General features: G+C 50.7%; 1 protein-coding gene across 1 annotated transcript; it reads left to right on the top strand.

Annotated features, from left to right (window-relative positions):
* Positions 1–2,632: 2,632 nt before the first annotated feature.
* On the top strand, positions 2,633–9,978 carry DMRTB1 (DMRT like family B with proline rich C-terminal 1). The gene is made up of 4 exons (XM_037043347.1): positions 2,633–3,185; positions 4,882–5,087; positions 8,298–8,514; positions 9,914–9,978. Exons 1-4 carry the CDS (start codon positions 2,633–2,635, stop codon positions 9,976–9,978), a joined length of 1,041 nt encoding a protein of 346 aa, XP_036899242.1.
* Positions 9,979–12,647: the final 2,669 nt, after the last annotated feature.

Genomic DNA, 12,647 nt, shown 5'->3' with positions numbered 1-12,647 from the left:
TGTGTCGTGTAAATCCTCCCCTCCACCCCCTACAAAATCTTCAGTAAAGTTTTCATTGCTCATTTGAGAAAGCCTGAAGAAGGGAAAGAGAGCAGATGATCTGGGTTATCTGCTGCTGGGGGAAAGACGCTATTGGCAAAAAAGACCTTCCTTACTCTTGGGTGCCACCATTAAGGAAAACTCACAGTGCGTGCAATATTTAATGATTATAAATGGCACTCCATGCATTGCACAAAACAAGGCCCTTTAAAGTGAATATGAATTAAACAGTAGTAATAGCAACCACATTAACCAAAGAGAAGGGGCATTGTTCAAGGTAGGAAACTTGGGACTCCAAGGGAAAGGGGTCCGTTACTGAAGCCGGGAGTCAGACATGGCCACCAGCCAGCCCCTGTACTGGGAAGTAGTCACACTGCTGATTCCCCAGCAACTATAACTTGTTATTGTACAGACCATTGCTTATGATGCAGACTGACTTGAACATAAATTTCCTAAGGTTTAGGTGTGGCGAAGAGAGGGGAATGTTGTGTACTTATTGCTCCCATCCTTTTGACTTCCAGTTTTTCACTTTAATGTCCTTACCATCTGTTACCATCTTTTAAAGTAACAATTTAAAGAAACGTATACATTAAAAAAAGCAGCAGCCTAAGAAGTAATCGGTCCTCGAACTAAATAAAACTATCAATTTGCTTGAATTTCCAAGAGTGAAATAAATAAAGTTCTGTTGAAATTTACCTATATAAATTAAGACTTTAGTGGGGAAGAGAAGTAAACTAGACTTTTTTTCTCTCTTAGATTTACTTATTGCATAAACCTCGGGGTTTCTACATCTTATGATGTAACTACTGATTAAAAAGATATATGGCTGTTTATTAATATTCTAAAGCACTATGCAAATTCACCTCACCTTGGTTATATTTTGCTCCTAAAGCTATGAACTAAATATAAAAGCATTTTGTGTAGTTAACAAGGCTGAACTATGTTAATTCAGAGTTGGCTTTGAATAGGATTTTCCTTTAAATCATTAATAGGAAAATGAAGAGAACTTGGGTGGTCAACTATGAAATGTAAATGAGAGTGGGGTTTTTTTTTAGGCCTTATAATTCGATGTCATCTAATGTCAAAGTTTTAAATTTGATAATGCAGAAAGTGACCTTAAATTTGTAGTATCGTGAAACAATGAAGCTTATGCCCTAGATTATTGACAGTAGTACTGAAGATATGATTTTTAAGCACAGTTTTCAAATGACAGTCAGTAAAAAATTATTTTGAATTGGGTGGAGTCAGAAAAGAACTCGCCTGTCCTTTTATCAAAGACAAACCTAGATCTCTTCAAATGGTTGTAAAATTACCAGTGAAATTCCCGAAAGGCCAAACAATACAGAAGGTTATATACTCTTGCCCTCTTAATAAGGTATGAATGTATTTCTCTCCAGCAAAAAAAAAAAAGGCTTTACAACCCCCTATTCTGCCTTTCAGTATTGAATCAACCTCAGAATGGCAAACATCTCCTATTCTCAGGCAGCTGGTGCGAAATACACAGTTCAGCTGCAACCAGAGGCACAGGATAATGAAGAAGGACACTGGCTAGGCCTTAGCTTCTACAGAACATTCTACTGGCAGAGTTTCAGAGAAAGGGCAATTTAAAGTGCACGTTTTAGTCAAGTGTTAACTATAACTATCTTCTTAAACATGATTTATTTGATGATTATAGAATCAATCAACTTAGGTGTGAGTTGCCCATTTTTTTTCTTTCTAGGGACTTAAAAAAAGACCTCTGGGTGTCACAAATTTCTACCAAACAAGAAATGAAGTAATTTAGTTGCCTTGGGAAACTATGAAATTCATGCCAGCTTTTCAGGCGTCCCAAGATTTGGGTTGCTTTATAGGTGTAACTAAATTCATGGCAAAGTTAAGCAATGAGTCAAACTCATGCTAAAATATCCTAGGTCTGTTTTAAAGCATTTTAAGTCTGGTTTACTTTGGAAGGCATCACAAAGAGGAACACGCCATCTTCCAGAAACAAAGTCTTACATGGGAACTACCATCAGGACACAGCCACAAGCTACTATCACACTGCTCTGAGCTCTCGAGAGTATTCTGGAAGCATCACCATGAACGACTGCTTCTATGCAGGGGCGAGAAATGACATTTAGCAGCAGCTTTTGGTAGGAGAAACACGATTTTTATATTAGAAAGCTTTTCGACTGGAATGGGTTTACTGACAGCTACACTCCTCTGGAGTTTTAAATGTGTGGACCGTTGAACATTACTCCGCCTTTTTTTAAGTTACAAAATACCTTGTTTCCGGGGTAATAAGAATAGAAATATCAGAAAATCAAACGCCTTACAACTTCAGATAACCCAGATGACATACATGCAATAGCGTTCCATATAGAATTTATTCAACCCAATTCCTTGCATCTGATTAATCGAAGCACAGAAACTCCAAATTTTGCACCATCCCCCCTCCCAAAGTTGAGAAAATGGACGGGGTCTTGCTGCAGTTCCTGGGATGTATGGAGAACAACTTTGTTACAAGTGTATCCAATGTCCCCAGCACCAGGGACTTCTGGGGCTCTGCTCTTCCTGCTTCACTTGCTCGGCAGCTCCTAGAGGTGGCGGTTGCTTCATGAAGGCAGACCTTGCCAAGCTGGCCGACAAGATGCTGCGCACCCCTAAATGTTCGCGGTGCCGGAACCATGGCTTCCTGGTGGCAGTCAAGGGCCACGCGGGCAACTGTCGCTGGAAGCAGTGCACTTGTGACAAGTGCTACCTTATCAGTGAACGCCAGAAGATCATGGCGGCGCAGAAGGTGCTCAGGAAGCAAGCCTCCGACGAGGATCAGGAGCTAGCCTCCCGGGCCGAAGCTGCCGCCCCAGCCTCCAACCTCCATCCGCTTCCTCCGCCGGCCAGTTCGGGAGACCTGGAGCCGGGCCCTGAGGACCGCGCGGCCACCTACTTGCAGGAGAGACCACCGCACGGCCCAAGCCCTGGCCCCAGTGCCTTCCAGCCAGTTCTGGCCAGCGGCAGCGGCCACACCGGTGCAGGTGAAGAAGCTGCTGTGGCCATTCCCAGTTTCATGGGGCCCCAGGTCGGGGCGGAGGCCACAGGCACGGGAGGTTCTGGCCACGTGGAGATGCCTAGGTCGCTGCGGCCCATTCCCAGCTCATCGTTCGCCTTCGGTAAGCTTCCCAGGCTCCGTGCAGCCTTCCTCTGCCATTGGTTCCTGTTAGGGCTGCAGCCTCCCTGAACCCCATGTTGGCGTCCACGGATGGGACTTGGGGTGGGAGGTGGGGGGTGGGGAAATGCTTTCTGGAGTAAACTTGCTTTAAGAAAGCTTCCTCTGAATATGGATTTGGGTTGAGTGCTTTTTTGCAAAAAGGTAAAAGAGATAGCAGTGGGTAGTGCAAACGGCTTTTAATACTCAGCTACAACACTTGCTATCTTGCAAGGATAAAATGGCTTCCAGTTCCCTCAGCCTAGGCTTCTTGAAGAGACATTGGCCCTACTGCGCTTGCGCACTTCTTCCTGCCCTTTTCCTGTGCTTGGGGCACCTCCCCCCAGGCCATCTCTGTGGGTGGGCCAGCGCAATGATCAGTGCACCTGCGCATTCCTCCACCTTTTCTGAGAGCTGATGGCTTTTTCTAGAAGGCTTCTCTTCAACTCCACCTTCCTCCAATCTGCCTGGGCACATTTTCCCGCTCATTTCTTTAGTGGGAGCCTTCCCCCACCCTGCCCCCTCCCCCCGTAGGGCTTCCCATGCCTGACCACCCTTCCGGCTTTGCCTTCTGAAGGCCCCTCCCCTTGTCTGAGTCCAGGCTCAGTGTGCATGCGCACCCCATTTCATAACCCTCACCCACCCTTTCCCTGGGTGTGGGTGGGAGGGAATGGGACAGCTTTTTTTCTGCTCCATGCAGGAGAAAGTTGGTTCACTAAGATGCTGTCTACTTTTTCCTGCCCACCATGAGCATAAATTATGTTGTTCCTATGTATATTATGCCTTCAGCATTAAAGTCCAACTTCAAGTCACATTTATATTTGAGGCTTTTAGAAAAACAGCTGGTTTTGAGTGCAGCTCCCTGTTGGTTTTTCCTGTGATGGGTGAAAGGAGGAGCACACGTCTGAGTCCGGGGACAGGGGCCACACACTCTGCCACCTTCAAGCTCCTTCCGAATGTGTGTTAAGGGGATTGGCCTGGGTGCACCCTGCAGGCCGTTTCTGTGTTCTGGGAAATACTAGGAAAACCTGGTCCCCAGAGAACAACAGTCCTGTGGAAGGATACCTTTCTGCTGACTCGATGCCTTCCTTTGCTCCTTCTCTCGATGCCAGGGACTGAGCAGGGAACTAGGTGCCAGAGGATAGTGATGAAAAGATGATGGGGAAAGCCCAGTCCCTTGCCCTCAGAGATCTTGTCCTTATGAGAGGAGCAGCACCGATCAGAGAATCTCACAAGTCGTTGTGTAGAGCTCTCCAACAGTTAATGGTCTAGCTGTGGTCCTAAGGGAGAGCAGCAGTTGAGTACTGAGGAGGCAACGTGGGTTTCGGGGAGAACGCCTTCCAAGATGAGCCAACGGCATCTGTAGAGGCCTTGAGGTGGATGAGAAAGAAGAAACTGCTAGTTTATCGCACTGGAGGAGGCTGGAGTGGAAGTAGGAGTCAGCCCGAGTGGGCTTCGTGGCTGTGCCCAGGATTTTTTCGAACCGTGGGATGTGGTGGAAAGGTTTAAAAAGCAGGGAGGGTCCAAAGCATCATGGGTGTGGAAGTGCTTTGTAAATGGGTCTGAGTGTTCACTGTTCTTCTGTCTTTGGATAGTAATGTGATGCTCTTTTTCCCAGCTCTTTGTGTTTTTAATACTGCCCTCATCACTTGCCTTTTTAGGGCTCTCTTTGAACATCCACTCGGATTCTGTGGTGGGGTCTGAATACCTGGAGAGAGATCCTGCCAAGCTGTATCCCAGCTGCTCCAGCATGTACCCCTATCACGCATTCCCGCTGGGCTACCAGGATGTGTCCCCAGGCTTGGGGATCCCTCTGCAGCAGGGCTTTCGGCACGTGTCCTACAGCCAGTACCATGGAGGAGACTCGGTGAGTGCCACCCTTTCCAGGTTCCTCCTTGTGCCATTTGCTCTTGCTGCTCTTACACATACATGTGCTCAATTCCAGGACGTCAGTTGGCTTCCTTGTCCAGAGTGCACCTTTGGAAGTGCACACGTGTACATAAGTCCAGTCCTATGTACACAGGTCAGCCTGGGCTGTGGCATTTGCCTTTTAGAGCCATAGACTAGGAAGCTCTGGGAGCTCAGACACACCCCAGATAAGCCGGGGAACACTGACTGAGTGACCACCGGCCTGGGCTCGTGGAATGCTGGCGCTAGCAGGGCCCTTCGTTTTGCCGGGCATCAGAAAGGAAATACCACTTTCCTGGAGCCATCTAGTTCAGGGCAGAGGCAGAAGCAGACCTAGGTCCCCTGCCCCAAGGTATGGCCCACTTGAGACTGCAGAGGACGTTCGGAAGGAAGTGGCATTTAAGGTTAGTCATGAAAACTATGGAAACCTTCCCCCCAAACACCTGTGACCTTAGGAAATATGTGTTGAAAGAAGGAATGACATTCAGTCCTTTCATAAGATCAGTGGTCAGTTAAAAACCGGTGTGCTCCACAGGCCTGGAGTTTTGAGTACTGGCTGTGTAAGTCAGGCCATCCCTGCTGTATGATGAGATACAAGTCAGGGTGACCGGGTTTTGTGGCTTTGGTTACCAGCTGCTTCCAGACCATAATAGTTCAAAGCCATCTTCCTGAGGGCTGCCAGGACTGCAGGCAGGTTAGTGAAAGGCCTTTGGGGCCAGTCCTGACTTTGGGTCCATAAGGCTGAACCTGGAGAGAGGGCTGGCTCCAGTGCAGCTCACGTTCAAGGAAATGTAGACCACCTTCACCTTGGCTCCTTCCCTCCGAGCGAAAAGCCTAACTTTGAGTGTTAGATGTTTTCTCACATGGGGGGTAGAGAAGAGTGAGGAGAGAGCAGGCTTGTTTGGTTTAATGTGGAAAGCGATAAAAACATGAAAGCTTGACATTTACGTAATGAGGGTCATTAGCCACAGCATGTGAAGCCAGTACTGTGGAGCCCCAGCTCTGCCCAGTCCGGTCGGACATGTGGGGCACTGGGTCCCCACTCCTGCTTCAGCCTCAGTCGGTGGTGCCCCTTCTCTCTGTTTCAGATATTGTAGTTTTATTTATGCACCACTTTCCATTGATTCAAGCAGGGAAGGTCTGAAAACCACTGTTCTTAATAATTTCTAGGGCATCTAGTGACCCTTATTTGAGCGTTCGAGGTACGTGTTATTATTTCATTGTAGAGTAGAGAAAGAAGGCTTGGAGAAGCTCTGTCCAAGGTCACAGAACTGGTTGGTGAGGGACTGGGATCCAAATTACCTAGCAGGTCGATAACAGAAACAGGACATATACCCGGGTTGCCCTGAGTCTGGAGCCGGGTGTTTTCTGCTACCCTAAGCCTGTCTCTCAGGCAGAGGTAGAGTAAATAAGACTCTCACAACCACCCTGCCCCACCTGAAATCTGTGGGTACTGGCCACCCCCTTGCAACCCCAGGGACAGTGTGGCGTCTCTAGCCTCCACACAAAGAGAGGGGTCGTGGCCAAGTGGAGCACACTCCCACCGTCTGCTCACACAGAAGCCTGGAGCCCAGCGTCCAGAGCAGGGCTCTGATTGACAGGCCCGCCAGACGGCCATTGTTAAAGAGTGTGATCTCAGCTGGTTTATGCGGGCCTGCGCTGCCACCACAGGCCCCAGGCAGGAGCTGTGATCCAGGGCAAACTTGGCTGAGTAGCTTGGAATTAAAGCACAGATAATCCCCCTGCTGCCCACTTCACGTCTGTGTAGAAGACACAGCGTTTCGTCGTAAAGCTGTTTCAAACCAAGAGCCTGTGAGTTGCTTTCATCCTTGTTCTGCTCCCCCTGCCCAGGACCTGTGTTCTCCCCAGGGATGTGGTGGGCCTTTTATTCCTGTGTCTGCCCCACCTGCTGCTGCTTTGCTTCCTCTGTGTTCTTCCCACAAAAGATCTCAGGCCTGGAGTTGGACAGACCTGGTGCCCTATCCCCCTTTTCACTGGCTTATGGCCTGGGGAAGTAACCTACTTCTGAGGACGTCATTCAGGTTCTTCGTCTGTGCAACGGGGTTGAGAGTCCCCGTCTCATAGGGCCATTGATAGATTAAATAAGGTGCCTGGCACAGGGTCTGGCGTATAGTAGGTACTTAAAATAGGCTTGCTTTGCTTCTTTGTGGGCACATTAAGTTAGGAAATGCTGGATTAATCTAAGGAGATTTTTGCAGATGGCCTTGAGGCTTTACTGTGCTCACGTGTGACTCGCCGATGTGTGGGCCATCTGTGGGGTTTCTCCAACTCCTTTGACAAAAAACACCTAAAAGCACTTAAAAAGTTTTGCTCTGAAGTAATCTGGACGGAGAATACATAATAGGAACTACATCTGAAATTCACTGTTATTTTTTGGTACACTCCTGTCTTTCTCAGTTAAACTTGGAGCTGTGCAGTCGTCAGCCCTCCAGATCCCTTCCTTCCAGCTCTGGGGTCCAGTGGCCCAGGGTTAGCTGCCATCTTCTGAAGAAGTAGCAGGAGCACAGAGTGCTTGATGGCTGAAGCCACTTGCCTGAGGTCACCCAGCTTCCCCAACTCAGGAATAGCTGCACCACATACACCCAGGTGTTCTGTCCTGTTGGAACAGGGCGCCTAAAGGCTCCCTGACTCTTACTGACAGGTCACTACGTGTACCAGAAGTGGGACCACAAGAGGGTGGGGATGCACTTGGACCCTTGCCTGACTCAGAGCAGCAGGGTCACACAGACTTGGGGTCTGGTCCTGCCTCAGTCACTCGCCAGCCCTGCGGCTCAGGGGCAGTGGCTCCCTTCCATGGACGCCGGTTTTCGTCATTACAATGGGGGTGGGAAGAGAGCCGCCCTCCTTGGATCATCAGGATGAAGTGAGGTGATGGGTCTCAGCACAGACGGCAGGGCTCAGCCCCGGCGAGTGTGCGGCTCTTCCCCAGGCTTATGTGAGATGTGCCTGTGCACCTTCTCTCCTTCAGTCATTAGGTGGGTGTTTGCCGAACACCTGGTTTCAAGTGCCTTCTGTCTAGGTATTCGGGCCACACAGGTGAATCTAGCCCATGGGGAGCCCCCCCATTTAGGAGAATGGGACGTGTTTGATCAGCCCATCTGGCTAACCGTCTCCCCTGTCTGGTTTCTCTGCTGAGTGTGCCATGCAGGTATCGGAGCCAGGGGAAGACTTCCAGCCAAGCTACCCTCCACCACCTACCCTGCTGCCGCCGCCATTGCTGCCATCACCACCGCTGTCACCACAGCCTCAGTTCCTGCCACCAGGCTTCCTCTCTGCAATCCACTTCCTGCCCCCGCTGCCACCACCACCACCACCGGCATCTTTCTCACTGGCCATCCACTCTGATACGGACCAGGAGACCACTGGTGAGTGAATGCCAGCCTTCTGGTGTGTGGGGAGCCAGGAAGCCTTTTTGGATGAAGGGGGCTAACCTGAAGTAGAAGTGGAGAGAGGGGAAATAGAGAACAGAATTAAAATGTGCTGGGCCCGGGATACGCTCTTTCCTTACACCCCCCTTAAATTCCATACACGAACAAAGGGAGGTGGGCCCCCATCTCAGCTGAGGAAACCAACAGAACCCTGAGCGGTTCTCAGAGATGTAAAATGGCATGGCTCGGGTTTCAACAGAATTCTCTGTCTGGCGCCAGTGCCTTATCCAGAAATGGCTCTTCAGGGCCCGTGGGCAAAGGTGTGGGGGAAGGCGTGAGTGTGGTGTGTTCAGACGGAGGTGCCAGGCCTCTCTGACGGGGGAAGCAGCAGGTGCTCAGCCTGGAGCAGCAGCAGGAGTCAGTTCTGGTCGGGTGGGATGGCCCTCTTCTCGGGCCGCTCTGGAGAGAGAACCTGCCCTCCGCAGCTCTGCCACCGGTGCGCTGGGGGAGATTCGCCAGCCACAAACCCTTCTCTAGGCCTCGATCTTCTCTTCTGTAAAATGAGCCCCTTCATTGGCTTACTGTGAAGGTCAATGCAAATTTTGGATGTGAAAATGTTTTGGGTTTTCTTTTAAGAGTCCTTTGCAGAATGAATTCAAGCATCTCTGGGTTGTGTTACTTTTACATTCAAGGATTTTTTTTTTAATGCCTTTCAATCCTCCCCTGAATTCCCCTCAGGAAAAGAAATGATTTGGAAAGGGTTGGCAAACTCAGCCTTTACAGTGACTGTCAGAGCTCCTGAGCTGGGTTCGTCCGGCGACATCATTCCCATTTTACCAAAGAGGACACTGAGGCCCACTGCATACTCCCTGTGTGAGCTGCCCAGATCTGTGAGCTGGAGAGGTGGCCTGGATGAAGCACGCTGGCCTTGGTGCAGGGCAGACAGCCAGGCTCTTGTGCTTACCAGCCATGTGACCTTGGGAAGATAGTTCACTCCGTGGGGCCTCAACTTCAGTATCTGCAAAAGTGGGCTGAGGGTGCTCCCCACCTCATGAGGTTATCTCGAGGGTTAAACAACCTGCAGTGATACAGACATTCGTGAGAGTTAGTTCTCACTGTTTTACCTGGTCCCCATGCCAGCCTGTTGCTGCAACGTAGGGCTCATCTGATGAGGCAGGAGTAGGAGCTGGGGTCAGAGCTTCGAGGTAGCTTCTGTCCCGCCACCCAGCCTGTGACAGGCAGGGCTGGAGTTTGAACTTGAGCCTGTGTCATGTGGGGACTAGAATTCCAGTTTCCTGACACCTACCAAATTAAAAGCAAATTAATTCTCCTTAGGGCCTGAAAATAGGTGGTTTTCCTACTTGTAAGTCCAGTCTCTCTTGTTTGTTCTTTGCAGATGACCAGGATGCGGAGGCACCACGAGAGCCCAGCCAGCCTTCGTCTCAGGAGCAGTCCGATTAGGCCCAGGCCCTCGGGCCTGCGGAGTGGGGCAGCGGGGTGTGGCTGCAGTGGTGTTCTTGTCTGTGTTCAGTGACGTGCAGGGAGGGAGGGTAGTGATAGACATAAGATAGAGTTAATTCCCAATTCCAGATCGGAGGAAAGAGGGTGGTTTCCAAGTTTCTCTCAGTCCTGAGATGTGAGCTTGAACGGGAGAAGGGAGGAGGAAGTTCCCTGGGGAGGACCAGGGCTCTGAGGAGGGGCCTGTTGGAAACTCACATTTAAGAATGAATTTAACCATCTCTGGGTTGTGCTGTCCTTTATGAGACTTGCCCTTGGACGCATTCTTTGATTTCCTCAGACCCCGCTCCAGAACAGGAGGCGCCATGCATCTCCACCTTCTGCCTCTGCCTTGCCCCCAGCTGGGGGCAGCACAAACACCAAGCTTCTGGCTCTTCCAGGTGGTCGGTGTGAGGACTGGGACTGGGGCCCTGACAGCAGGTTCTGGAATGTCCTCCTTCGCTGCTTTGCCTCCCGTGGCTTACTTGGCCATTGCCCCCTGCCCCTTCTCCAAGGGGCCCCACCAGTAAGCATCGTGGCCACTGGGGCTGCTTTCCCTCCCCTCCGTAAGTTTAAGCCATTTATAGGCATCATTTGTAGTTTTTTAAGAATCTGTTACAGTTTTATTTAGTGTTTTTATAGGAATTGCCAACTTTAAAAAGTGGGCCATTTGTAAGCACTGATGCCATTCTCAGAGAACAGAATGGTGCTTCCAAAGTGCCCATGACACCAGCAGTTTCTTCTCTGGGGACAAGTTGATTGTTGAAATAAAACGAGCATGGAAATCCTTGTGGAAGGCGTATTCTCTCTCCACCCTGGTGTGTCGGGGTCTCGGGTGCAGGGGTTGGGGGCCTTCCGCCTGTGTCCAGTGTGTGCTCACCTTGCCCTTGCTGCCCCTGCCTTCAGGTGTTGGGAGAGACACAAGGTGGACTGACTTCGTTTAGTGTCGTTATTACTGTTAAGAAATGGAGGCCTCTCAAGGAAATCCAATGCAGGCACACAAAATGTGACGATGTCTTTTCCTTTTCCCAGGTCCTTTCCAGGCCCCTGCAGAGGGACATGGTTTTAGGATCTTGGGGCTGTTCCCCTGCTTTTATTTGCTCTTTTATTTAAAAGGTTTCTGCATCTTCCCTGGCCGGTGTGGCTGGGTTGGAGCTTTGTCCCAGAAACTGAAAGGTAGTTTGATTACCAGTCAGGGCTCCTGCGTGACGGAGCCGATTGATGCTTCTCGTGTCGATGTTTCTCTCCCTCAATTCCGCTCTCTAAAACTAATACGTGTCCACAGGTGAAGAAGATTTAAAAATCACCCTACATCTCAGATTTAGAGCCTGGCAGCCACCAGCTCAGCCCCTGAGGAGCGTGGGCTGCAGCAGGAGAAACTCACTGTCGGGTGGGATTGGGACAGGGACAGGAGGAGGGGCTGTGGGAATGGTGCAAGAAAGCCTGAGCAGTCAGGGCCTCTGCGGCCTCTTAGAGGGCAAGGGTGAGTGAGGCCCAGACAGGCCCTCCCAGTAGGGGACAGAGGGCGGGGAGCAGTGTCCTGTCCTCTGTCCAGGGAAAGGCTGGCCTGCTTCCTGTCTTGCCTGTGGGCAGGGGAGCCCGCGCCCCTCCCAGGGCAGGCAGCAGGAGGATCCCTGAGGAGCAGTGCTGTTCCCCCGTCAGTGTGGTAGCGGGAGACCAGGGCCGGGGCCTGCTCTGGTGAAAGGCACCCAGGCAGGCGCCCGCGTGGGGACCTTTAGTTACTGCCAGCAAAACCAGGCACTGGCTTGGGTCTGGGCCTGATGATGCCACGATTTCACACTCGCCTGGCTCACAGGCTGCAGCAGTCTGCCACCCAAGGCTGGTCCCACCCCCAGGGTCGCACTGATACAGAAGCTCCTCGAGGGGGACCTGGCCTCTGCTTCCGCTCAGCCTCACTCGTACCCTCGCTGGACAGCTGACCTGTCAGTGTGGTCAGGCGGGGTTAGTCAACCCCTACTTTTTTTTAAAATCACACCTTGTTTTATCCTAGACTCCATGTTTTGAAACATTTTTTTCAACCAAGTTGCATTAATAAAGCTGCTTTCCATTTCTGGTCAAAGCACCCAGGGGTATGAGACAATCTGTGACCATTCCAGACTAATATGAAGAAGCAGGATGTTTAGTTAGCTTGTGGAGTTTGGGGGTGGGAGCTCTGGCCTATGAGGAGAGTGATGTCCTGTAGGGTTCAGTCCACAGGCCTCCAGAAAAGGGGTTGTTCAGTTCTCCTATAGGCCTGCGATTTGATGAGTCTCCAGAGACTGACTGGTCTGCGTCCCTTCTGGACCCTTGAAGGTGCTTCTGGGGTGATAAAGCTGACGGGGGCATGGTGGGGAGCCTTCCTTCATTCCTTCCTTCCCCCTGGGTGTGAACCCCAAGTTCTGTCCTTTCCTGTGGGCTCTCACCATGGTCGCTTCCGCTGGTGGGGTCAGTGGACCCCGCTCCCTGCTTCCAGTCAGTGCGGCCCATGCTTCTGAACGCCTCGCTCTTCCAGGCTGTCCTCCAACGCGGAATGAGCATGAAAGAACAGATCTGCTCGTATATCTAACCTGCTCCCATGCCTTTTGTGGCTCCCTACTGCTCTGAGAATAAAGACCTTCAGCTCAGCCTGCCCA

This window comes from Sturnira hondurensis, unplaced genomic scaffold (genome assembly GCF_014824575.4).
Source record: "Sturnira hondurensis isolate 20B ecotype Veracruz unplaced genomic scaffold, ASM1482457v3 Scaffold0004068, whole genome shotgun sequence".
Lineage (NCBI taxonomy): Eukaryota > Metazoa > Chordata > Mammalia > Chiroptera > Phyllostomidae > Sturnira > Sturnira hondurensis.
This window is presented reverse-complemented; position numbering and strand designations above follow the sequence as displayed.